The following is a 25915-nucleotide window of genomic DNA, read 5'->3' on the forward strand; positions in this document are numbered from 1 at the left end:
TGTCGTGGGAATCGCTGTGGTTCAGGATTCCCAGTCAGTCTCGCTCAGCAGAGAGTTGGAGTGCTACCTGCTCCAAGACGTGCCGGGATGGGGATTGCTTTGTAGCTCAGGGGGCTTGGCCGAGGGGCTGGGCCTGCACATTCTCTAGGTGTTTCCAGGAGCCAATTTTCACCCCTTCCTCCAGCACAACCCCACCCCCACCGCCCACCCCCCCTCGCAGAAGAGCCTGTTGCCAGAGGCCCACTGGGGGCGGATGTTCGTTGAGAGGCCCGACTCCCCTCTGGAGTTACTGCTGCTCTCACATCTTAGTGCTGGAAGGCCTGAGAGTGAGGTCCATGCTCCTCAAAGGGACGGTTCTCTGCTCAGACTTCCTGGGTAGGGGCCTGAGGTGGGGGTGGGGTGGTAAACCATACTCCTGGGGGTTTTGAATCCCACATCTTGTATTCCAGCTCTTGAACTGGAGGTAGGGGGTTCGGGGGCCTTTGGTTCATGGAAGTTTGCCTTCTTGGTGTGCCTTGAGCACTGATAGCCACCGCTAGCCTGCCTGGTCTCTCCCAGGCTTATTCAGCCCAGACACGGGGCCCAGCCTTTCCATCCTGCACCCCCCCCCCGCCCCCCCCATCCTACGCCAGCTCCAAAGCCACTTCCTTCTGGGTGCTTCTCTGGCTTCCCAGATCGGATGGAGCTGGCTTTCATTCCCCATCGCTTCATGTTCACACCTTGCCCAAGCTGCCTCACCTTGCCGCTTGAATTTCTGTTATCTGCGTGCTAGGCCTGTGTGTCCTCGAGGACTGGGTATCTTTTAGTTGTGTGTCCTCCCAAATTGCCATTTATCAAACAGGTCGGTGCTGAATAAATGTTTGGAAATAGATGTTGAGTCTCCTTGAGTCCTGTTCCCTTGCAGTCGCAAGCAAACAGGCTGACTGGCTGTGGGTGGGAAGATGGAGCCCGTTGGCCTCTAAGAGCAGCAGGGGTGTGTTGGGGGGAGGTAGAGCTGAATGTAAGGATCTCTGGACTTCCTGCAGTGCACTGAAGTGTTTCAAGAGTTGAAGCGAGTCCCTTGTAGGGGGGATGTAAGCTGGTGGTTGTGAACTGTTCAGAACTGGTATCAGATCTGTGATCAGAAACCATGCCATATGCTCCTGAGTCATCCACATATGTCAGAAATCCAGGGATGTTTGGGACGCACGTAAAGGTGCAGAAATTGTTCCAGGCTCTGGGGAGTCTCCTGTTTACAGCAGGCAGGCGAGAGCTGTGGTTGTTCCGTGAATTCCCCCAATTGTTCTGCGAATTATAATCGAGTAATGTGTAACTTTGCTTCATAAAAGAATTGGAAGCCGGCCTGTGGAAGGTTCTTTCCTGCTTGGCCCAAGAACTTGGGTTTTCCATAAGTCGCTGTCGTCATCATTCGGTTCCGTTGAGTTCATCCGAGCGCACAATTATGAAGAGCCCGCTGTGTACCAAGCAGGCACCGTGCTGGGCATGGCATTTCAGACACAAGCTGAGGGACAGAGTCAAAGGTACATAGGTCCATATCTTGGGTGGAGCACATCGGAAGTGTCACAGAGGCGAGGTGAGGGGGACCGAGCATCTCTTGCGGGTGGCAGCCAGGGTAGGCAGAGCATCCAGGAAGCCTTCTTGAGGAGGCGTCCAAGTCCTGAGGGGCAGAACAGATGAGGGAGGACATTCCAGGCAGAGGCATGGACTTGTGCTCACCGGTGAGCCCCTCTGTCCCCCACAGTGAGCTGAGAGACCAGAGGGCGCAGCTCTCCCAAGCCAGCCTGCCCTTGTCACTGTTCTTTATTCCATGGCTTCCTGCCAACCAAGTGCAAAACCATGAATTCTTTGCTCTGAGACAGTGCTCCTCAAACTTTCGTGTGCATGTGAACACTGCCTGGTCTGATGAAAATGCGCTTGATGACTCCTTAGTTCTGAACTAAGGGGTGAGCTCTGCATTGCAGTGTGACGCCAGTGCTTCCAGCCAGGGGGCCACAGTGAGTGGTGAAGTGGGAAGAAACTCCTCTCTCTGGGCTCCTGTCCCTCGTGAGAGAGGTGCCTCAGCAGCCCCCCTCCCCCAGCACACACACCAGCCTCCCCTTCTTTTTCCCCTTCCAAATTCCTCTTTCGGAAATGCTGTTTTCATTTGGTCATTCCTCCTCGCCACCCTCCACCCCCACCCCCTGCCTGGAAGTTCCCTTTTGTTTTTTAACTCAAATCTGAACTTTTCACATTGGCCTAACACAAGCCTGGCCTACCCTGTCTTCCCAGTCATCACCACCAAGTGACTCCCAACCCCACCTCATGGCAGTGGACCCCTCAGAGCCTGCCCCTGGGCGGTGGCATGTGGATTTCTGGGACTCCGCTCAGTCCTTTGGAGAAATCTCCTCCCCAGCCAAGCACTGTAGGGGAGACGCAAGTCTTTGGTTAGATGGGCCGCACGGACACCACCGGTCTATACCCGGTGATCTCGGCACACATCATGGGGGCACTTTGGGAGGAAGGCCCCAGTATAAGACCCTGGGTTGGCAGGAGGACCATGAGAACACGTGTTTTAAGCAGTTGTCAGGAGAAGGGAGGCCAGCTGGGGTACCTGCTACCCAAGGGGTGGGCTGCTTCCAGGGGCTCCCACACAGAAGCACAGGGCTCCCCAACCGGAGGAAGCCGTAGGGAGGCGCCCGGGACTGAGCTGGGAACAAGGCTGGGTTCTACGGGACCCGAGTGGAACTCCCATTTCAGTCGCAGAGCCCCGTGCCCCACGCAGACATCTTTTGGCAGCCCCTCTGAAGCAGACGCCCGGCGCCATGCCCTTTCTTACACGACGCCCGCTCTCTCGGTCCACTCCCCTTCCTTCAGCAGACATCCGTGTAGCTCTGTTCACAGGGTGGAGAACGTCAGGCTGGACACTGGTGTTCAGTAGTGGCCCTCTCCGTTGAACTGTGTCGTTTCATAGCTGGTAGATATTCAGGGGATATTTACTTTGCTGCCAACTACGGTTTTATGTATTCTTTTTTGATTTCTGTTTTATTTTCACCGTGAGCCTGTTTTATCTGTTTAATGGAGGAAATATAAAGCTGTTTGCCGTTGAGAGAAATGCACTGAGATCGCCTGCCTACCAGGAGTGAGGCCCTGCTGGGCACTGTCTGGCTGGAGGAATAGTATGGTCTCTGTTTCTGAGGGAGTCACAAACCAAAGGGGGAGAAGGATAAGATAACAAAACAGTGTGATTGGTGTACTGAGTATCCTTTGATCAAGGAAGAGAAGGCTGCCCCTCCCCAGGGAGATAGGAGCCCAGATTCCCAGACTGTGAGGGAAAAGCAGGCACCGACACAGAGGGGAATGAGGAAGGAGGCTGCCGCCAGGGGACCCAGCACGGACACACCACACAGTCGGGAGGCTGCAGCCTTGGGCCTGGGAGAAGCAACAGCCAGAGAGGCATCTTAGAGGGCTGTCCTATCTCTGTTCTCGTGCCTGACCCACCAGCCAGCTCCCTGCGGCAGGGACCTCCGTGTGTCCCTTGTATCCCCCAAGCTCTTGCGCCAGCAGGTGCCCCGCAGCCCTGGTCTGGTCCCGACTCTGACACGGCCGCACCCCTCTCCCTGCTTCAGGCCTCCTGGTTGGCTGCCCGAGGGAGGCTTGTCCGGAAAGCAGGTTCCAGCTCTCTCTCGACGTGAGAGCAGTAACATCTCCTTCCTCTCAATCTCCAGAAATGTCTTTCCTCCAGGATCCGAGCTTCTTCACCATGGGGATGTGGTCCATTGGCGCCGGGGCCCTGGGGGCGGCTGCCTTGGCACTGTTCCTGGCCAACACGGACGTGTTTCTGCCCAAGTCCCGGAGAGCGACGCTGGAGTATCTGGAGGACATAGACCTGAAAACGCTGGAGAAGGGTGAGCCCTGACCCCACTGGCCTCAGTACTTTTCCAAGGTGCTGGGATGCAGGCTTCCTCATTTTTTTCTCGTAAAAGGGCCCTGGCTCTCTCTCACTTTTTTTTTTTTTTTTTAATTGAAAAGGCACTATAACAACATTAGGAAAAATCTAAAGCATTCTAAAGCATTTTAAAATTTACCGATAATTCCATTGCCCCCACACAGTAATCATTTTTACTTTTGCACATCCCTTCCCCTGTGTGCACAGTATGCCGTTGTGATCTTGTTGGACATGATATTTTACATTTTAGCTTTTTCTTATCAAGAGTGTTTTTTGCTTTCTCTTGTAGTCTCTTGGAGCTCCACAAAAAAAGGAGTTCCTGGGTCAAACACATTTGAAAAACACTGTGTATGCAGTTCCTTGTTCTGATGCTCAGCACAGGACTTGCTTATTGAAATGCGGCGTCTGGACTGTCACTGATACGGGCACGGTCAGCCCTCACCTGCGGTGCAGACGTACATGGAGGGGTGGGAAGTACATGGAGGGGTGGGAAGCACAAGGTCGCACCTTTAGAAGGGACCCACCCATCCCCCTCTCCTTGGGAAGCCCCCGTGGAGTGCTCGGTGGACGGCTGAGAGCCATGGCTCCTGTGCCGCCTCATCGTGTGCTCGTGGCACTGGATGGGGAGCCCAGCAAGATTTCGGTGATGCCGACGGTGTGGGTGCAGTTGGCCTGAGTTTGGTGAAATTTGGGTCTCACGGAGCGGGTGGTCTCCATGTTGGCCCTTCACAGGGAGGCCATCGTCAACCCGCTCAGCAAGTGAGGAAGATAGTCGCGGGGGGGATCGACTCGGAGGAGGGCTGAGAAGCCCTGCAGAGGGACACCCGTTTGCTGCGTTCAACTCGAGGCTTCCCAGTCTCACTTGACTGCAGACCCACCCCGCTCCTTTTCCTCACATAACATCCCAGAGGCACGTGGTTTCCTCTGAGGTTTCTCGGAGCCCCTGCAACAGGGGCTCCTGCTCGCTGAGCCCTCACTAACACTGTCAGCAGACACCACGGTGGGCACTTTTCTACCCACCTTCTGATGCCCCCTGCAGCCTCCGTGGAGCCGCTAGGTGTCCACACTTATGAGGAGACGGGTTTCGGGAGGAGCTGGTGCGTGCCTGAGGCCACACGGCCAGGTGCGGGCCCTGTCTGACCACGGACCAGCCAGAGCCGCAGAACCATACTGCCCTGGGGCATTTCCTCGTTGGTCATCTTCTGCCCTGTCCTGTGAATAATACTGCAGTTAACATATTTAGGTCAAACAGTTTTTTCGTTAAAAAAAAAAAAATTTTTTTCTTGTAGAAATTTCTGTTGACTTAATCCCTTTGAATACTTTTTTTTTTTTTTTTTTTTTTTTTAAAAAGGTAGGGTTTTTTCGATCAAAGTGCAAGATTTCTTTCAGGTTTTGGTCATGTGTCTGTCCTAAAGGATCATGACAGCATCTACCGATACCAGCAAAGGAATTTGCCGGTTTTCCAGAAATGTTCCTGTCTGGAATGTTCAAGTGTACAAACAGATTTTTACGAGGGAGGGCCCTTTCGGGGGTATAGTAGGACCCTTACACTGTATTAATTTTCCTCTGAAGGGTGAGTATTTCCTCCGTTTTCTGTTTGGTATTTCCAAGTCATCTGTTGGGCTGGTACCATTTATGAGCTGGCCTCCGGTTGGGGCCGGGCTGGGAGGAGATGGTGCTGAAGCGCCTTTTCTTCTCCTCAGAACCAAGGACTTTCAAAGCAAAGGAGCTCTGGGAAAAGAACGGAGCGGTGATTATGGCTGTACGCAGGCCAGGCTGCTTCCTCTGTCGAGAGGTGAGTACACAGAGGCCCTGTGCAGAGAAAAGCACCCTAGCCAGCGGGACCAGCACATTCCCAGACAGGACCAAGGGCCAGTAGGCCCACTCTGACCTTCGATCAGCACTGTTATTTGCTGTGGGTACTTCTTTTGACTTATTCCCTGTTTGTGTTCATTTGAAAATTCACCATATCTTGGGGTTGGCAAACACACTTGAGTCTCTTTTGCCTCTCTCAAGCCTTTATGGACAATCTGTGTCCGGGGCCATCTTCTCATTTAATCAGGGATGGGGACCGGGTCCGGTTGTGTGTTCCCAGTGCTCAGCACAGGACTTGCTTATTGAAATGCGGCGTCTGGACTGTCACTGGTACGGGCACGGTCAGCCCTCACCTGCAGTGGGAAGCCCAAGGTCGCACTTTTAGAAGGGACCCACCCATCCCCCTCTCCTTGGGAAGCCCACGTGGAGTGCTCAGTGGACAGCTGAGAGCCATGGCTCCTGTGCCGCCTCATCGTGTGCTCGTGGCACTGGATGGGGAGCCCAGCAGGATTTCGGTGATGCCGACGGTGTGGGTGCGGTTGGCCTGAGTTTGGTGAAATTTGGGTCTCACGGAGTGGGTGGTCTCCAGGTTGGGCCTTCACAGGGAGGCCATCGTCAACCCGCTCAGCAAGTGAGGAAGCTTGATGTGGGGAGGTAGGGCCCAGCTTTGTCACTTCACAGGTAGGTAAACCAAGGGCCAGAGTGCTTTGGTGACCTGTCCTGGTCACACAGTGATAGAAGACCCAGGTTCTGAGGCCGGCCCTGCCTGGGGGAGAACTGGGAATGAGACAGCATCGCTTCTCACGTGGTGGCCGTGGCCCTGTCCACATCGCCATCCTCCATCCAGGTGTTCTCCCCGAGCCTGAGGCTTTCCTTTCAGCCTTGCGATCTCTGTCCTGCTCGTGTGGCTGGACTGACAGAGAATCTCCTCCCATTCGGGGCACTTCAGTGTGTCCTCTAGGTATCCCTGGAAAATACAGCTTGTTTCCCAGAGGAAGAAAGCGAGGGACAGAGGTTGTGACAAAGTCACGCTGCTGCGCAAGGCGTATCCATTTCCTGTTGCTGCTGTAACAAATTATCACAGACTTGGTGGCTTTAAACAACACAAATCTATTAGCTCGCCGTTCTAGAGGTCAGAATTCTGAAATTGGTCTCCTTGGGCCAAAATGAAGGTGTCAGCAGGGCTGCATTCCTTCTGGAGGCTCTAGGGGAGAAGTCATTTCCTTTCCTTTTCCAGCTTCTAGTGGCCATCTACATTCCTTGGCTCCCGGCCCCTTCCTCCGTTTTATAGCCAGTGATGACTCAACCAGGCTTTCTCGCATTGCGACACCGTGACACTGACCTCTGCTTTCCTCTAACACGTTTGAAGGACTGGTTGGGGCCACCCAGAAAACACAAGATCGTCTCCTTTAAGATCAGCTGGTTAGCAACCGTCTGCTGCCCTAACCCCCCCTGGCCATGTCACAAAACAGATTTACAGCTTCCTGAGATTAGGATGTGGACATCCTGAGAGGGTATTATTCCTCCTACCATGGGAAGTGAAACCCAAAGTCAGGGCTTTTGGTTCAAAATCTGTGACGCCTTCAGATACCAACATGGAGACCTGTTGTGGCTTGATTTCCCAAGGCAAGTTAAACCCAAAAGATGCCAAGAGCCAGTGCCCTCCCTAATTAGCACCTGCTTGCCTGTGCCCCAGTCTCCGCCTGGCAGAGCACTTTGTGGAAAACATGTGGTGGGTGGCAGCCTGGGTTCTTTTGAGTGGCCCAGAGCGGAGGTGTGGAAGGTGTGTGACTGAGTTTCCACATCCTGGCTCCATGCAGTGACACGCCGGAGTAAAGGGCCCAGGAAGAAGGAGTAAACCCTTGCGTTTCACACACAGGTGGTCTTTGACCACAGCAGACCTGTAGTCCTCTCTACTGTAGGGCAAGGTTTGCAGAAAATACTCACTGAAGCTCTTGATAAATCATGGTGAATTCTGCTTCATTAGCTATCTTTGTGTGTGTGTGTGTGTGTGTGTGTGTGTGTGTGTTCTAGAAAACAAAAGATTAAAGGTAGTTGCCACCATACGGCACCACATTTGTATTGGAGGCAAGTGGGCTGCTAGTTCTTTAATTCTGACACCAAATGGGAAGGATTTGTTGTTAACAGTGAAGATTTTCCATGATGCACGTGGTTTCCTTTCTTCATCCAGCATGTAATTCGTGAGAATCAGGATGTCTGTACTTACCAGTTCAGCTGTGTTCTCCCCACTATCCGCCTTCCCTGTCGGATCTTTCCACCTGGTTCCTAGTACCTTCCGCGTCTTCAGCCATGTGCTGGGCACGGAGGGCTACAAGAAACGGAAGATGTAGTTTCTAACTATGAGACACAGTGAGGAACTTAAGTGACAGTGCCCAACTTGGTGGGGTATACACAGACTCAGTTCTGAAGAAGTCCGCAAGCAGGAGAGATTGGGTACCCACGGAGAGCTGGGGCTCTAGTCCAGGCTCCACTAGCCAGGGAGAACTTTCAGTGCAGGGATGGCTTTCTGGGGGTGGTGATTGGAGCAGGAGAAAAAGGAAGGGTGTTGCAATCAGGGGAGCCCGTTGAGCGACGGTATGGAGACAGCTGTTCCCCCGGATGGAGGGGAGTTTCTGTCAGGCCCCTGCGCTAGTTTGGTCTAGTGCAGGGGAGGGGCTGGGAGATGAGGTGGGGGAGAAGCATCATTGCTGCTACAAGCGGAGGACCGTGTCTGGGTGCAATCTCTTAGCTATCGGCTGCTCCCCAGGCCATGGTTAGGACGCCTGTAACAGGAGGCTTGCCTCTCCTTCCCACCGTGGAGAAAACCAGAAGCTTGGGCTGAGGAGGGGACCTAACACCCTACAACGGAGGCCTCGTGCCCAGCCGGGACAGGCTTACGCTGGGCTACGCAGGCCGCAATTGTTTGGGGCATTGTTGCTTTTGTTCTTCTGCATTCAGTGCCAGCCACGCTCTGGGCCTGTAGGGAAGCGGGTGTCGGTTGGCTGCAGAGCCACCCGAATTTGTGCCCCTGACGTTCCCTGTCTTCTGCAGGAGGCTGCTGACCTGTCCTCCCTGAAGCCCAAGTTGGACGAGCTGGGAGTCCCCCTGTACGCAGTGGTGAAGGAGCAGATCAGGACTGAAGTGAAGGACTTCCAGCCTTACTTCAAAGGAGAAATCTTCCTGGACGAAAAGGTCCGTGTGCTGTGGGTCTGTGGACACGGACTGGTGGGGCTTGTGCTCGGGTGTGGGGAGTTCATCGGCCCAGGGTATGTCTGGCCTGGAGCTGGAGACTGGCCTCCCTTCCGGCCGCCCTGAACTCAGAGAGGCTCGCCCAGCCCTCTGGGCAGAGCATGATGGGACACTTGACGGGTGTCCTCTCGGGTGTTACTTGAGCCCTTCCTGAATTGTGACCTGGGCATGGAAGCCTAGGAGATCGCCGCAGCCCTGCTGGGCTCTCGCACCGTGCAGGTGAGGGCCGGCACGAGCCCCTTAATTCACTGCAGCCGTGTTTCCCCCCTCTCTCCTCTCACCCATGCAGGATGTCGGACTGTTCCCACCCTATGGACACAAGAGCCCTCCACATGTCTAGCAAGGGGTCAGAGTCAGAGCGGCCTCGAGTTTGTCGAGCGTGGGTCCACCCCACAGCTGGAAGCTGGCCCTGGCAGGGTTGTCTCTCCTTGGGCAGCCGGGCAGGAGCCGCGTGTGTGTTAGGGTCGGGGAGGGGACGTGAAGCAGCAGACTTTGCGCCTTTGAGAACGTCCTGTCGGGAAGCTTTTCTCCTGGGGGGCGGCAGGCATACGGGCTGCTCACAGGGGCTCTGTCTTTCTCGCTCTTGCAGAAAAAGTTCTACGGTCCCCAAAAGCGGAAGATGGTGTTCATGGGATTTGTCCGTCTGGGTGTCTGGTACAACTTCTTCCGGGCCTGGAATGGAGGCTTCTCTGGAAACCTGGAAGGCGAAGGCTTCATCCTTGGGGGAGTTTTTGTGGTGGGGCCAGGAAAGCAGGTAAATTCCTCGTGTTCACGTGTGGATCTGTGGGTGTCTGTGTCTGTGGGAACCAGACCCTGATGGGGGTGGTGACTTCCTGTACTTGGAATCTTGTGGTTTTCCGTCCAGAAAACCGGGGAGCATGGGAGGGGAGAGGGAGGGGAATTAGCATTTGTCACCCATCTGTTCTTGAGTCACCTCACCCTCGAATCTCCTCACTCATCACAGTGATTTCCTGAGATGGTCCGGAACTTTCGCAGGCAAGTAACTTGGCCTGAGAGGGGCAGGTGAGCACCCGCAGGAGCACAGCTCATCAGCACTGCCAGGGCCTGCACCCGGCTTTTCTGATGTCAAGTTCTATCGTCTGCACTTGAACAGAAGCAGAGTTTTTATTCTGTCAAGAATGTATTAGCTTGCAGTTTTCCCAGGCCATCGGGGATGGACAGTAGAGAAAAGTAAGAGAAGAGAAGGAATAGAAACCGGCCTAATTAGGGGGAGTAGCAAAATGTGGGAGGCGACAGCACTTTTCCCTGTGGGGCGCCGCCCCGGAGACGTAACAGGCTTCTCTGCAGACAGGCTGCCTGGGCCCTGGCTCCGAGGATCCAGAGGCAGCACGGGGACCCTGTGCACCCAGGAGGCAGGTGGTTGGGTGCTCCGCAGAGACTACGGGCAGCCTCGAGCTCTGGTGACCCCCTGTGCTGGGAGGCAGTGCCAGCTGGTGCCTGCCAGATGCAGAGCAGGGGTGGGGTGAGGTGAGTGCAGCTTCAGGGCCCTGACTGGTGGCCCGACCTCAAGTCCTGTCTGTGCCAACTTTGGGCATGACATTAACACTTGGCCTCATCTGTAAAAAGATGGCATTGTCTGCATTGGTGAATCTCACTACTAACATTAATAATTGCGTACCCTTCAGGGCACCCGGGTGGCTCAGTTGGTTTAGCCTCCAGCTCTTGGTTTCGGCTCAGGTCATGATCTCACAGTTTGAGAGTTTGAGCCCCACGTCAGGGTCTCCCCTGATGGTGTAGAGCCTGCTTGAGAGTCTCTCTCTCCCTCTTTGTCTCTCTGTGCCTCTCAAATAAATAAATAAACTTAAAGAAAAATAAGAAATAATTTCTGGGCACCTGGGTGGCTCAGTCAGTCGAACTTCCGACTTTGACTCAGGTCATGACCTCACAGTTGGTGAGTTTGAGCCCTGCATCGGGCTCTGAGTCTGGAGCCTGCTTCAGATTCTGTGTCTCCCTCTCTCTGTCCCTCTCCCAGTTGCACGTGCTCCCCCCCCAAATAAACATTAAAAAAATGTTTTTTTAATAATTTATTACTTGTCTCAATATGGGAGGAATAAAAGCTAGTGGGAATAGAAATCCTTAATTTTTAAGCTTTACTTCTAATCTCTTTCTTTTAAACCTTGGTAACTGCTATTGCTTGTCTGTATTAGAATCTAGCATGGGTTGATGTCTGATTTAACATGAACCTATTTGCTTCCTTTCTGGTAAATATATTAAAGTGTCTTAGTGATCATGGCTGCCAGCAAGTGCCTCCTAGTTCTGGGTCCTCGTGTACATGATCTCATATCTTCCTCACAAGCAATCTGGGATGTTAGGTATTTTTATTCCCATCTACACGTAAGGAAGTGAAATATGAATGATCTGAAATAACTCAGCCGAGAGCTACACAGCTGCTTAGTGGTACAATGGAAATGGAACTCGGGAACTCAGATACGTCCTGCTCCAGAGACCCCACTGGTCCCCTGCCCATAGCCTCTCTTCAGAGGTGGCTCCAAAGACCCCTTCCGGATGCCCTTGCACTCAGGCCACTTGCGGAGAGGCTCGGTCGCTCAGCTTCTTCCAGCTCTGGCGCTCTGGGATTCTTTCCTCCTCCTTGCCTCTACCTTCCCTCAGCCTGCAGGGCAGGGCTTAGGTCACCTGGAAGCCTTCTCTTGCCTGGCAGTGACTCATCTGGTGCTCACAGGCTCCCCAAGCCTGGCCGGCACATTCCCTGTGTTGCTAGGTGTGTTGTTTGACTTTGTTGGTGCTTCCCGAGGCCCTGCCTTCTTCCTTCCTGGTGGAAGGTGGCCTGGGCGGGCGGAGCTTCAGGACTTGCCTCCGTGTTTCTTTCTTCTTCCTTCTTTTTCTTTTTTGTTCGAGTAGGCTTCACGCCCAGCACGGAGCCCGATGCGGGGCTTGAACTCACGACCCTGAGATCAAGACCTGAGCTGAGATCAAGAGTCAGACACTTAACTGACTGAGCCACCCGGGCGCCCCTACCTCTGTGTTTCTTGAGGGCAGAGTTTTTGCGGTCCCACTGAGCCAGCAGCCACTCAGTGGGGATTTCCTTTGGAATAATAATCTTTAAAGCACACTTACTTTAAAGAAGTAATGTGTTTTCAACATAGCAAATTTGAAAACCCCACAGAAAGTGAGGAGAGCCATTCTGTCAGCTCAGCCACCATGCACAACCCATTAGAACAGCACAGAGCTGAGCTGAGAGGCCTTTTATTCTGTTTAGTTTAGAAAATGGTGTCTTACTAAACGAGGTACTCTTTTTTTCATTTAATGGTGTATCATGAACATTTTCCACGTCATCACATATTCTTCCTCAGTATTTGTAGTGTCTGCATATATCGCTTTATTAAACATGTAAATAGAGCTTCCCGATCTGTTTCCCTGTGGTCACCACAGGGTGGTGGGACTTTCTGTTTTTTGAAAAAGTCTGTACCAGGGCGCCTGGGTGGCTCAGTCGGTTGAGCATCCGACTTCAGCCCAGGTCACGATCTCATGGTTTGTGAGTTTGAGCCTCACGTCGGGCTCTGTGCTGACAGCTCAGAGCCTGGAGCCTGCTTCAGATTCTGTGTCTCCCTCTCTCTCTGCCCCTCTCCCCCTCATGCTCTCTTTCTCTCAAAAATAACTAAATGTTAAAAAAAAATTTTTAATAAAATAAAAAAGTCTGTATGAATAATGGTGCAGCAAACATATTTGTTTGTTTATTTATTTATTGTTTTGGTTGAGTTCCCTGATGTCATGGGTCAAAGAACTTGTTAACAAGGATTCCTCGATACTGATCTCAAACACGCTGTTTTATGTTTTTTACCACTTCACGGTACCTTGGTATACTCTGTCTCAGAGCATTTTGCTTCACAGTATCAGGAGCGGCCTCTGGTTTCTTAGGAAAACTGAAAAGAGGGTCTGTCTCCCTTTTCAGATGCTCATTCAACCCCTGCCAAAGCCTGACCTCAGAGCTCCACCTCCACACCTTGAGGCTTTTTGTTTCTCTGGAAGCTCATCCTGTGGAAACTCTCTTTTCCCGGCATGTTCGTTTACTTCACTTCTATCCGTAGAGCCTTCCCTGGTCACCCCACTCTGCTTAATCACTCCCGACTCCCTCCTTCACTCCTGACTGTGCTGCTTGTACAGTCCAGCCGTTGTGAGGTAGCCTTCCCTGGTCTGTCTTCGCCCCCAAAATGGAACCCTTCAAGAACGGAGCCAGGCCTGATTTGGATCTCTAGTCCCTGCCGCCCAGGCTGCCGCTCATTGTCTGTGTCATGAACGAGTGACTCACAGTGAGGACTGACGTTTCCTCTTGTTTCTTTTCAGGGCCTCCTTCTTGAGCACCGAGAAAAAGAATTCGGAGACAAAGTAAACCTGGCTTCTGTTCTGGAAGCTGCTAGGAAGATCCAACCACAGACTTCGGCCTCAGAGACAAAGTGATTGTATGCAATTGCCCAGCTCAGGGATAACTAGGGGCACTCACCTGTGTCATGGGATGTGTTATGGCTCTACTCACGTCCCTAGAGAGGTAGAAACCCACTCATGCCATGTTCTCAGTAGAGATCATTAATGTATTTTACTATTGTGCTCCGTTTAGGCCCAATAAGGCAAAACAGCCCCCAGACAGGATTGATAAAAATCCAAGAAACCAGTGAGAGTTACTTCAGCTGAAACCTGGAAAATACGAGGCTCACTGTTGACTGCTGCCCCTCCTTACAAATGTGCCTGGCATGTGAGTGCTGTTATTTACAGGGGTTTTCATTTTCATGTCTTCAAAATTCTAAGAAAAGTTGATTGACTGAAAGATTCAGGATATAAAGGCTTCGGGCTTGTGAGTTCTCCATTAATGACCTGTTATACGCCATTAAAGTAATACTCATATAAAGGAATTGAAGTGCTCTGGGTGGCTTGATAAAAGTAAATTATAAAGTGAAATCTATGTTTTTCATTGTCTTCCGTTCTAACCTCAGAGGTTTGTGTTTCTAGAAGAAATGATCATCTCTGGCTCTAATAAAATTACCTATCAGAAATTGCCTGTAATACAAGTCTTTCTGATAAACCTAACAATAAAATTATTCACTGTCATGATGGCTGAATTTAAATTATTGGTGCCATGTGGAACATGGAACGTGAAAAATCAGCATTCTCCATGTATATGGGGGTAAAGGTGGTGGGGGGGGAGCTCCTCTAGTTCTGGTGCTCTTAAGAGGTTTGCAGACCACCAGAGAAATTCATTCTGTCCTTCGTGTTAGTGATTTTGCTGTCCTTCGGGGAATGACTTTGGTATTTAAAATTGGTAGCTGCTTTCCTACTGATAGTCTTTCAGCCTGATTTGGTGAATGAAGAGGAGAAGGGCCAGAGAGGATGAAATCTGATTTATTTTATTTTATTTTATTTTTAACGTTTGTATTTATTTTTGAGACGGAGAGAGACAGAGCATGAGCGGGGGAGGGGCAGAGAGAGAGGGAGACACAGACTCCGAAACAGGCTCCAGGCTCCGAGCTGTCAGCACAGAGCCCGGTGTGGGGCTCGAACTCACGGAGTGTGAGATCATGACCTGAGCTGAAGTTGGACACTCAACCGACTGAGCCACCCAGGCGCCCCGAAATATAATTTAATTCATTACTTTGTTACGTAAGTATGAGGTCAGCAAAAGCCCGGAGGGGGGCTCTGCCCTGGGTGGCTGCTCAAGGCACCAAGTCTGCCCTGGAGTAGGAAGGTGGGGATGGGAATCCGGAGAAGAAGGGACCAGGGAGCAGACCGGCCAGAAGGGGGGGAGTCAGTGTTTACCCAGGAGAGCAAGAACGGAGACAGGGTCGGAGATGCGGCTGGGAAGTAGGAGGCATCAGCAGTGAGTGCAGAGTAGGTAGTGGGTTCGAGACTGAGGCCGTGCCTGGGTCCGACTTCACGCAGCAGCGGCAGCACGGTGTGCACACCGTGGCCTGCGAAGGGCTGGGCTCCTGCAGACTTCGAGATAACACCTTCAGTACTTGACCGGGGTCCGCATAGTGACTCAGCCCCCAGAAGCCGTGCTCCTGGGACCCCAGCCACAGACTGTCACTCAGACGAGAATTCCCCGGTGTCTAGAAAACACAGGATTCTGACACAGTTCTCTTGCAACTAAAGAAGAGTAGAACCCGCAAGGACACGGCGGGGATGGGCGCACGAGGACAAACCTTACTCCTTCACCCAACTGTTCGCTGCCGGGTGTTCCTGTACAGTGTGCTCTTCTCTCGAACCGGCGCGGCTTTATGACTGAGCCACGAAGTCGGCTCCCGTTCTGCTTGACCTTGGTGACTGAGCAGAGCTCTGACCTTTGGCCCCCTCACTAGTGCAGTGGGCATCATGTCTCCTGCCTGCCATTCAGGGCTGTTCCTAGAAGTCATTGAGGGGATGATGTGTGCAAAACGATGCTTCTCCAACTCTAATAATGTACACGGAGATCACCTAAGAGTCTTGTTAGAATGAAGACAAAGAAAAGCTGGATGCTAGTTAAAGGCAGGAAAGACGGGTTTATTCAGCGACCACTGCAGTAGGGGAGAGGCCTCCATGTAGGACTGAGCTCCACTGGGCTCTGTGCAGAGGTGGAGCAGAGACTGGAATTTTATTTTATTTTATTATTAAAAAAAATTTTTTTTAACGTTTATTTTTGAGAGAGAGCACAAGCAAGGGAGGGGCAAAGAGAGAGGGAGACACGGAATCTGAAGGAGGCTCTGGGCTCTGAGCTGTCAGTGCAGAGCCTGACGTGGGGCTTGAACTCACAATCCACGAGATCGTGACCTGAGCCTCAGTCAGATGCTTAACCAACTGAGCCACCCAGGCACCCCAAGACTGGAATTTTAAAGGGGGATGTAGTGGGGGGGGGCGAGGCAGGAAACAAACAATGGCTTGAGCAGAGTCAGAGAAGTGGAAAGCTACTGAAAGTGGGTGGTGGGGATTGGTCAATGTGATTAGGCTATCTGTGTCTGCTGACTGGCTAGCTTATCGTCAAGTTAGACTTCTGCTCTCCCACAGAGACTGGGAGACGGAGCCTTATCTGTGTTGATGGTTATGTTTCAAAGAGATGACGCTCGGGTCCTTGAAACAGACACTCCTGGGTTTCAGGAGATGCACAGACATCTCAAAGCGACAGAGAAAGGATTTACAGTTGTAAATTTTTTTAAGTGAAGGTTTTAAGAAAAGGGAGGGCAGAGGGCTATGGTCAGGTGTTTGGCTGAAACAAATGGTATATTCTTTTGTCAGCCTTCAACATTTCTAGGCAGGGACTCAAGGGAGGGCTGGGTTGTCCCAGTCTTCTGCTGCTAGAAACTACGCTAGTGTTTGTTCAAGTCTCCTAGTGGGGGAGGTGGGTGGACAAAATCGTTTGTGCTCTAAGTTTTACAGTTCTCAAGACTGGGCTGAGGCTGGAGTTCCTGTATTTCTTTCTTTTTCTTTTAAAGTTTATTTTGAGAGAGAGGGACAGAGCGAGCACATGAGCGCACAAGTGGGGGAGGGTCAGAGACAAGGAGAGACAGAATCCAGAGCAGGCACAGCAACATCGGTGCAGAGCCTGATGTGGGGCTTGAACTCACTAACCATGAGATCATGACCTGAGCTGAGATCGAGAATTGGACGCTTAACCGAGTGCGCCACCCAGGTGCCCCTGGAGTTTCTGCATTTCTAACAAGCTCCTGATGGTTTTGGTGTTCTCTGAGTCCATGGCTCACACTCTGAGAAGCAAGAATCTAAAAATCCCTACAAATCAAAGGTTATTAATATCTCAGGGCTTTGGGCTTTGAAGCTTCAGCAGCCTTTGGCAAGCGTTAATTAGCAAGTTCCCTTTCCATTATTTGAAAAGGAATCGACAGTCCATAATCAAACTACCCAAGAGAATCCAAGAAACTACCCAAGAGAATCCAAATCTACCCAGCTAGAAAGCTGATAGTTCTCAATATGGATACACAGTAAAGCCACTTGGGGAGGTTTAAAAAAAGTCTGATGCCTGTTCACACCCCCCAGGTCCATTACATCAGAATCTCTGTGCTAGGACCCAGGCAACAATATTTCTTTTTGTTTTTTTTTTAATGTTTATTTTTGAAGGAGGGGGACAGAGCGTGAGCAAGGGAGGGGCAGAGAGAGAATGGGAGACAGAATCCAAAGTAGGCTCCGGGCACCGGGCTCTGGGCCCCGGGCTGTCAGCATAGAGCCCGATGCGGGGCTCGTACTCACAAGCTGTGAGATCATGACCTGAGCCGAAGTCTGATGCCCAACCGACTGAGCCACCCAGGCGCCCCCAGGCAACAATATTTCTTAAAGGTACAGGATGATTCTGTGGTAGGGTCCCCTCCCTAAGGAAAGGAAAATAAAAACTCACGGCAACCTGGCTATAAGTGACAACATCCCTCACGATCTTGTAACATGAGACCACTTAATCAGACTACATGTTTGTGTGTTACCATATATGGGAGACAAAGTCGAAAATATATATATATTAAAAAAAAACTACGCCACGTGGTGTTTGGGGCTCAGTTCTTTGGGGCTCAGTTCTTTGGGTACGAACCCAACTGAGTGGTGCCAGCAGGAATAAAGTTGCTTCCTGGAAAGAAAAGGCTCCGTGTCACGACTCTCTGTGTGAGAATCCGGCTACAATTCCAAATGGTAGTCAAGGTTGAGAACCACCCTCAAAGAGCTCAGTGTCAAGTTTGAAAGACCAGCACTCGGGGCGCCTGGGTGGCGCAGTTGGTTAAGCGTCCGACTTCAGCCAGGTCACGATCTCGCGGTCCGTGAGTTCGAGCCCCGCATCAGGCTCTGGGCTGATGGCTCGGAGCCTGGAGCCTGTTTCCGATTCTGTGTCTCCCTCTCTCTCTGCCCCTCCCCCGTTCATGCTCTGTCTCTCTCTGTCCCAAAAATAAATAAAAACGTTGAAAAAAAAATTTAAAAAAAAAAAAAAAAAGAAAGACCAGCACTCACACCTTTAGGAGAACTTCCCAGAACTAGGCTGCTCTTGATAATCTCTGATAAGTTTGGAAAGTAGACTTCAGGTGGCAAGTATCAGGGACTCTTTGGTCGTGGATGTGGGAGGTTCTGGCTCCCCCCACACACAAGGTGGAAATTTGGATAAAGAGGTCATTTCAGGGAGGATCAAGTCTCTGAACCAAGATGTAACCAGAGGAAAGGTGAATATAGTAGGTGTGGGAGGACAGGGAGGCGTCTGATCTGTTTTGCTCACCTGATTCAATGTCTTCTTGCCCAATACACTGATTTCTCAAAAGCACTGCTCTTTTTACATGGATGACTATTTTAAAATTAAACTATTTCACTGGGGGTTGAGGGGCACGTGGAAAGCAGTGCCTGTTTTCCCAGAACCAGGCATAACTGGGGTGATGGACAGCTCGGGGGGGGGGCTGGTAGGGAAGGTGAGCTGCAAGGAAAAGGCTGTAGGGGGTTGTGTGTGTAGTGCGTAGATTGAATCAGAAAGTCCAGACTGAACAGCACTCCTCAGCCCTGGCTACCTTCCCTCCATTTTCATTTGCTTATGTCCCATGGGGCAAGCAGGCAGGTATATATTTGTGAGTTTATGTTTGGGAAGGGAAGGGAAGGATAAGTTGTCTTGTTCTGTGTGATTTTTTTTTTTTAATGTTTATTTTTGAGACAGAGTGGAAGCAGGGGAGAGGTAGAGAGAGAGAAGGAGACACAGAATCCGAAGCAGGCTCCAGGGTCTAAGCCATCAGCACAGAGCCCGATGCAGGGTTCAAACTTATGAACTGTGAGATCATGACATGAGCTGAAGTCGGATGTTTAACTGACTGAACCACCCAGGCACCCCTGTCTTGTTCTGGTTTGATCCCTCAAATCCTTTTCTAGGTTTAAATGAGAAGGGTCTCTTTTGAGGTTAGTCTGTATTTAAAGCAATGACCATAAAGGGTGATCGTGGGAGGGATCCTTGGATTTGTGTGTGCGGGGGGGGGGGGGGGGGTGGAATCCTTTCAAGGTCATGCTTTGTCCCTGGTATACCTGGGTTATGTAATGATGGTCCAGGGCAACCCAACAAATTCCTTGAAAGTATGAGTCAGTTCTTCTCATAATTCAGTATAAGCGCAAGGAGTGGTGGGGTGGGTGCAGTACTGGGGACAGCTGGCCAGAAGGGCCTCTTTCATAAAGTGACATCTGGGCAGACACCTGGGAGAAGTAAGAAAGTAGGCCTTGTTAACCTTTAAAATAAGTTTTTATCAGCAAAAATGGATTTATTCGGGAATAGTAGAGACTTGCAACTCATGACACACAAGCGGTGGCAAAGCCATAGGCAAGCCCAACAAACAAGAGAAAGGAATGTTATTTTATGGAGAAGAAGGAGGAAGTTAGGAGGGGTTGTTCTGAAGTAAAGTCCCTTGGAGAAAAGCAAGGGCTCAGAGTGACCATGTTTCTCATTGGCTGAGTTGCAAGAAGTAGTCAATTTCTTGTAGGAGATGCAGTATACATCTTTTCCTGTTGGGGACTGAAATTGATGATTCTTTCCTCTTGTGGATTCTGTTGTGAGTCTGTAATTGACCATTTTTCCTGTAATTGATGTTGAGCGGTCCGCCCCTCCTTCTAGCCTGCTAACTCTACTTAGTGAGGTTTCCTTTTATTAATTTTCACAGTCTTATGAATATTGGAGGAAGGACATTCCAGGCAGAGGAAACAGCAACTACATACAAAGGCCCAGCAGCGGGGATGGGATTGTTATGTTCAAGGGACAATAAGAAAGCAGGTGTGGCTAGAGCAACACGAGTAAGTGCGGAGAGGTAGGCGGAGAGATGATAGAAATGCACGCCACGTCGTTTTAGCAGGTCACGATGAGAATTGGTGAATTCTACCAAGAGAGATGGGAATCCATTGGAGGGTTTTGAGAAGCGGAGTAACACGATCTGATTTATATTGTCCTGACTGCTTTGAGACAATAGGTTGCAGAAGACCCAAGGTTCCACCGGGGAGACTGGGATGCTATTCACAAAAATCCAGGCGAGATAATGGTGGGTAGAGCCAGGTGGTAGCCGTAGAGGGGTGAGAAATTGCCACACATCAGATATATTTGAAGGCAGAGCTAAGAGGATGTCGGGAACAACTGGATGTGGGATGGAAGAGACAGTCAAAGATGACTCCACGATGTGGGGCCTGAACAACTAACTGCATGTGAATTTTGCAGTAGAGGGGACAGAAAATGATGGGGTAGAGGAAAGGCTTTCATGTGCTACAACAGTTACAGTGAATGAACCAGAAGTATAAATCAACTCGGGATGCATCAAAACAACGCTAGGGTGAAAACCAGGCTTCCAAATGGTACATTCAAAAGGATGCAATTTTCATAAATTTTTAAGACATGTTCAACAGTATTGTTTTGAGCTCCATACATATGTAGTAAAGTGTGAAAACACACATGGAATGATTAAAGAGTGTGCAGTCAGGGTTGAACACCATCTGGTTGATTTACCCTTTAAAAAATCCTATTGCTCGGGACCAATCCTCGGCCAGTTAAACCAGAATCTCTGGGGATGGACCCAGGGCATCTTTTTTTTTTTTTTAAGCTCCCTGGGGATTCCGCTGTGGTGGTAAGGTGGAAAACCACTGCCTTAAACTGAGCAACAATTGTGAAATATGAGAAGCACAAGGAATTTCTTTTTTTTATGCCTAAGCCTTGGACAGAGTATCTGTTTTATTTATTTAATTTTATTTAATTTTATTTATTTTATTTTATTTTATTTTATTTTATTTTATTTTATTTTATTTTATTTTATTTTATTTTAAAGTTTAGGGGTGGCTGGGTGGCTCAGTCGGTTGAGCGTCTGACTTCAGCTCAGGTCATGACCTCACAGTTTGTGAGTTCGAGCCGTGCGTTGGGCTGTGTGCTGACAGCTGGGAGCCTGGGGCCTGCTTTGGATTCTGTGTCGTGTCTCCCTCTCTTTCTGCCTCTTCACCACTCACACACTCTCTCTCTCTCTCTCTCTTTCTCTCTCTCTCTCTCCAAAATAAACATTAAGAAAAAATTTTTAAAAAAATGTAACCAAAGCTTTGATGAGAAACGTTTCTCGTTATGGAAGTACTCACCCAGGGCTGGTCCAGCCCTAATTAGAATGGGAGTGGGAGAGACCAAGTCCCTGGAAAGGCCTCTCTGGATGTGTCTGTAGGACAGCTGTCTGCAGAGCTTTGCCCCAGCACACGATGCTTCTACCCACACTCTTCATCCAGCAAGGTGTCCTGGTTCTGCTTCCTACTCCAAATGCTCCTTAGCACAGATCAAATCAGTTAAATTCTTGGTCCTACCCCTCACTTTATAGGAGGAAACCAGAGTTCTTGGGAGATTGTAATACAAGGCTCAACACTGGTCAGGGGCAGCTTTCTTACAGAAAAGAGCTCTAAGTAAGCCTCCAGAGCTGGACCACTACTTTGCCACGAAACCTTGGGCGGGTCTCTTCCTTCTGTGGGCCTGTTTGTCCAACTGTACCATGTAGGGACTATTCTCTACTTGGTAGCTACAGGCCCTATAGCTCCATCATCAGGACCAAACCCACTGCCCAGATCTCTGTATTGTTATTCCATCCTCCATCGGATCAATGAATTGCACATTCCAGGAAAGCAGAGAAACGTTGGTCTCATTCACTCTGGTTTCCTCAGCAGCTAGGACAATGCCTGGCACTCAAAAATAATAGACCTTGGGGCACCTGGGTGGCTCAGTGGGTTGAACATCTGACTTCGGCTCAGGTCACGAACTCATGGTTCATGAGTTCGAGCCCCACGTCAGGCTCTGTGCTGACATCTCAGAGCCTGCTTCGGCTTCTGTGTCTCCCTCTCTCTCTCTGTTCTTCCCCATTTCACACTCTGTCTCTCTCTCTCAAAAATAAATATTTTTTTAAAAATTAAAAAAAAATAATAGACCTTGGGTGGCATGACAACTGTAAGCAAAGTTAAAAGACCAACAAACTGGGGCGCCTGGGTGGCTCAGTCAGTTAAGCGTCCAACTTCGGCTCAGGTCATGATCTCGCGGTTCGTGAGTTCAAGCCCCGCGTCAGGCTCTGGGCTGATGGCTCAGACCCTGGAGCCTGTTTCAGATTCTGTGTCTCCCTCTCTCTCTGACCCTCCCCCATTCATTCTCTGTCTCTCTCTGTCTCAAAGATAAATAAATGTTAAAAAAAAAAAATTAAAAAAAAAAAAGACCAACAAACTACTGGGGAGCCTAACCCGATGCAGTTTTATCAGAGCCTAACTGACACAGGAGAAGAGAAATACAGTAGTCCCCCTTATCTGTGGTTTTGCTTTCTGCAGTTTCATTTACCAATGGTCAACCACAATCCAGGAGCGGATGATCCTCCTGAAATGTCATCAGATAGTCAAGAGAAAACCTCACGCTACGTCACTGACCTCACTTCATCCCATCATAGGTATTTTATCATCCTACGTCATCACAAGCAGAAGGGTGAGTACAGTGCAGTAAGATATTTTGAAAGAAAGAGACCACATTCATAGCATTTTTATTACAGTATGGTGTTATAATCATCCTATTTTGTTATTAGTCATTATTGTTCATCTCTTACAGTGCCTAATTTATAAATTAGACTTTATCGTAAGTATGTATGTGTTGGAAAAAAACACAGTATATATAGAGTTCAGTATTACCCATGGTTTCAGGTATCCACCAGGGGTCTTGGAACATATCTCCTGCCAAAAAGGAGGGACTACCTTACCTAACTCCAGCAGGCTCTAAGTTTCCATGTGGGAGAAGGGAAATGCCTCACTGCGACCCACTGTCGCCATCCTGTGCCACCTACGGGGGTCGGGGAGGGTTGGGATGTGCTAAGAAGCACTTGAGAAGTCCACAGTCCAGAGGCACAGGCTCAATAAAAGAATCATACTTAATCATAGGACTATAGAACACTGTCCCCTGCCAACACACACACATTACTGAATTTTACTACCACCATATTACTAAAGGACTGTTACAGCAATTCCTTTTACCCAGTACATCATGTCCAGCCATCAGGAAAAAATGACAAGGTCTGCTAAATGGGAAAAGTCCAAGTTTGAAGAGACAAAATGAGCATCAGAATCAGACTCGGATATGGTAGGGATGTTGGAATTATCAGATTGGGAATTTAAAACGACGACGATTAAGATGCTAAGGACCCTAATGGGTAAAGTAGACTGCATGCAAGAACAGACAGACAATGGAAGCAGAGAAATAGAAACTCTAGGAAAGTATAAAAAAGGAAAACTGGAGAGAAAAAACATTGTAATAGAAATGGAGACTGCTTCTGATGAGCTCACTGGGAGACTGGACACAGCCGGGGAAAGAACCTCTGAGCGTGAAGATTCCTCAGGAGAAACTTTCCAAACTGAAAAGCAAAGAAAAGAGACTGAAAATAGTGGAACAGAAGATCCACGAACTGTGTGACCACAAAAAAATGAGGTATAACATAGGCATAATGCGAATACAAGGAGAAGAAAGAAACAAGCTAAATATTTGAAACTCTAATGACTGAGAATTTCCCCCAGATTAATGTCAGGCACCAAACCACAGAACTAGGAAACCCAGGGAACACCATGCAGGATAAATGGAAAACAAAAACAAACAAAAACCACACACAACAAAACAACAACAATAAAAACCCTACACCTGGGTATATCATATTAAAATTGCAGAAAGGGAAAAGTAAAGAAAAAAATCTTGGTACATCACAGGAAAAATACCTTACCTATCAAAGACCAAAGATAAGAATTACACCTGACTTCTCCTCAGAAACCATGCAACAAGAGAGTGGAGTATAGTTTTTCAAGTGTTGGGGGGGAGGAAACCACCACCAGCATAAAATTCTGGATCCTGTGAATTAGCCTTCAAAAATGAAGGAGAAACTAAGATTTTCTAAGACAAACATAAATTGAGGGACTTTTCGCAAGTATATCTGCTCTAGAGAGAAGGAAAATGATATAGATCAGAAACCCAGATTTATATGAAGAAAGGAAGAACATCAAAGGAATAAGTGAAGTTAAAATAAAAACATTTTTCCTATTCTTTTTTTTTTTCAGCGTTTATTTATTTTTGGGACAGAGAGAGACAGAGCATGAACGGGGGAGGGGCAGATAGAGAGGGAGACACAGAATCGGAAACAGGCTCCAGGCTCTGAGCCATCAGCCCAGAGCCCGACGCGGGGCTCGAACTCACGGACCGTGAGATCGTGACCTGGCTGAAGTCGGACGCTTAACCGACTGCGCCACCCAGGCACCCCTATTTTTCTTATTCTTAATTGGTCTAATAGATAGGTTTGTTAAAAAAAAAATGGTAACATTACATTCAGTTATATATGCTCATGTATAAGTAAAATGAATGACCCCAATGATGTAGTAGATGGGAGGGAAGAATTAGGATTATTTTGTTATTATAAGGAACTCACGCTGCTCATGAAGTAGTAAAGAATTATTTGAAACTGGACTTGTATTAGTTGCAAATGTATACTTCAAACTCTAAGACAATCATTAAAAAAAGTAAAAAAGGAAGGGTAACTCATCTACTAAGAAAGAGAAAATGGAATCATAAAATGCTCAGTTAAAACCACAAAAGACAAAAACAAGTGGAAGACAAAAATAGGAACAATAACAAAAAATACAACAAATATAATAGATATTAATCCAACCATATCAATAGCCACTTTAAATACAGTAGTCAAAATACGCCAAGAAAAGATATTGTCACAGGGGCGCCTGGGTGGTTCGGTTGGTTGGGCGTCCAACTTTGGCTCAGGTCATGATCTCACAGTTTGTGGGTTTGAGCTCCACGTTGGGCTCTGCTGACAGCTCAGAGCCTGGAACCTGCTTCTGATTCTGTGTCTCCCTCTCTCTCTGCCCCTCCCCAGCTCACTCTCTGTCTCTGTCTCTCTCAAAAATAAATAAACATTAAAAATTATGTTAATAAACATAACAATAAAAACATTAACAATAAAAATATTAACAATAAAAAACATTAACATAACATAACAATAAAAACATAACAAAAACATTAACAATAAAAAATGTTAATAAACATTAACAATTAAACAGATATTGTCACAGTGGATTAAAAGGCAAGACCCAACCATATGTTATCTACAAGACACCCACTTTATATATAAAGACATGTATACATTAAAAGTAAATAGGTGAAGAAAGCTATACCAGGCTAACATGAATCCAAAGAAAACAAAAGTAGCTGTGTTACTTTCAGACAGAGCCAACCTCAGAGCAAGGAAAGTTATCAGAGATCCATCAACTGGATACAATGGACATCTATAGACTGCTTCATCCAACAGCAGCAAATACGCATTCCCCCCCAGCTCACACAGAGCAGTCACCAAGACAAACAGCCAAGGGCATAAAACACAACTTCACAAATTTAAGAGAATAGAAATTATACAATGTCTGCCCTCAGACCATAGTGGAATTAAACTAGAAATCAACAACACAAAGCTGGAAATCCCACAATGCTTGGAGATTAAACAGTGCTTTTCTAATTAACATATGGGTCAACGAAGAAGTCTCAAGAGAAATATGAAAATATTTTTAGTTAAGTGAAAGTGAAAACAAAACTGAGCAAAATTAGTGGGATGCAGTGAAAGCAGTGATTAGAGGAAATTTCTAGCATTGAATGCATATATTAGAAAAGAAGAAAGATCTAAAATCAATAATCTAAGCTTCTATTTTAGGAAACTAGAAAAAGAAGAACAAATTAAATCCAAAGTAAGCAGAAGAAAAGAAATGAAAATTAGAGTGTAAATCAGGAAATTGAAAACAGACAATGAATAGAGAAAATCAACTAAACCAACAAGGTGAATCACTAAAGCTGGTAAGCTTCTAGTCAGGCTAACTAAGAAGAAAAGAGAGAGGACACAAATTAGTAACATCAGAAATGAAAGACTGGACATCAATACTGGCCCCTCAGACGTGAAG

At 48.7% G+C, this 25915-nt stretch overlaps 1 protein-coding gene across 7 annotated transcripts in view; it reads left to right on the forward strand.

The window, feature by feature from the left end:
• PRXL2A (peroxiredoxin like 2A) overlaps positions 1-14071 on the forward strand; it is a 47819-nt gene extending 33748 nt beyond the window's left edge. For 3 of the 7 annotated variants that reach the window (XR_006587054.1, XR_006587053.1, XR_006587052.1), the window contains 6 exons: positions 3722-3884; positions 5629-5720; positions 8792-8932; positions 9579-9743; positions 10298-10477; positions 13313-14071. Coding sequence is in view for 1 of the 7 variants with exons in the window: in XM_003994119.6 (XP_003994168.1) it covers positions 3707-3884; positions 5629-5720; positions 8792-8932; positions 9579-9743; positions 13313-13426 (690 nt within the window). In the remaining 6 variants the exon portion in view is untranslated. Of the gene's footprint in view, positions 1-3704; positions 3885-5628; positions 5721-8791; positions 8933-9578; positions 9744-10297; positions 10478-13312 lie in introns of all 7 variants that reach the window. The other 4 variants (XR_006587051.1, XR_006587050.1, XR_006587049.1 and 1 more) reach the window with 2 other exon arrangements.
• Positions 14072-25915: the final 11844 nt, after the last annotated feature.

The sequence above is a fragment of the Felis catus genome, chromosome D2, assembly GCF_018350175.1.
Source record: "Felis catus isolate Fca126 chromosome D2, F.catus_Fca126_mat1.0, whole genome shotgun sequence".
In the NCBI taxonomy this organism is placed as follows: domain Eukaryota; kingdom Metazoa; phylum Chordata; class Mammalia; order Carnivora; family Felidae; genus Felis; species Felis catus.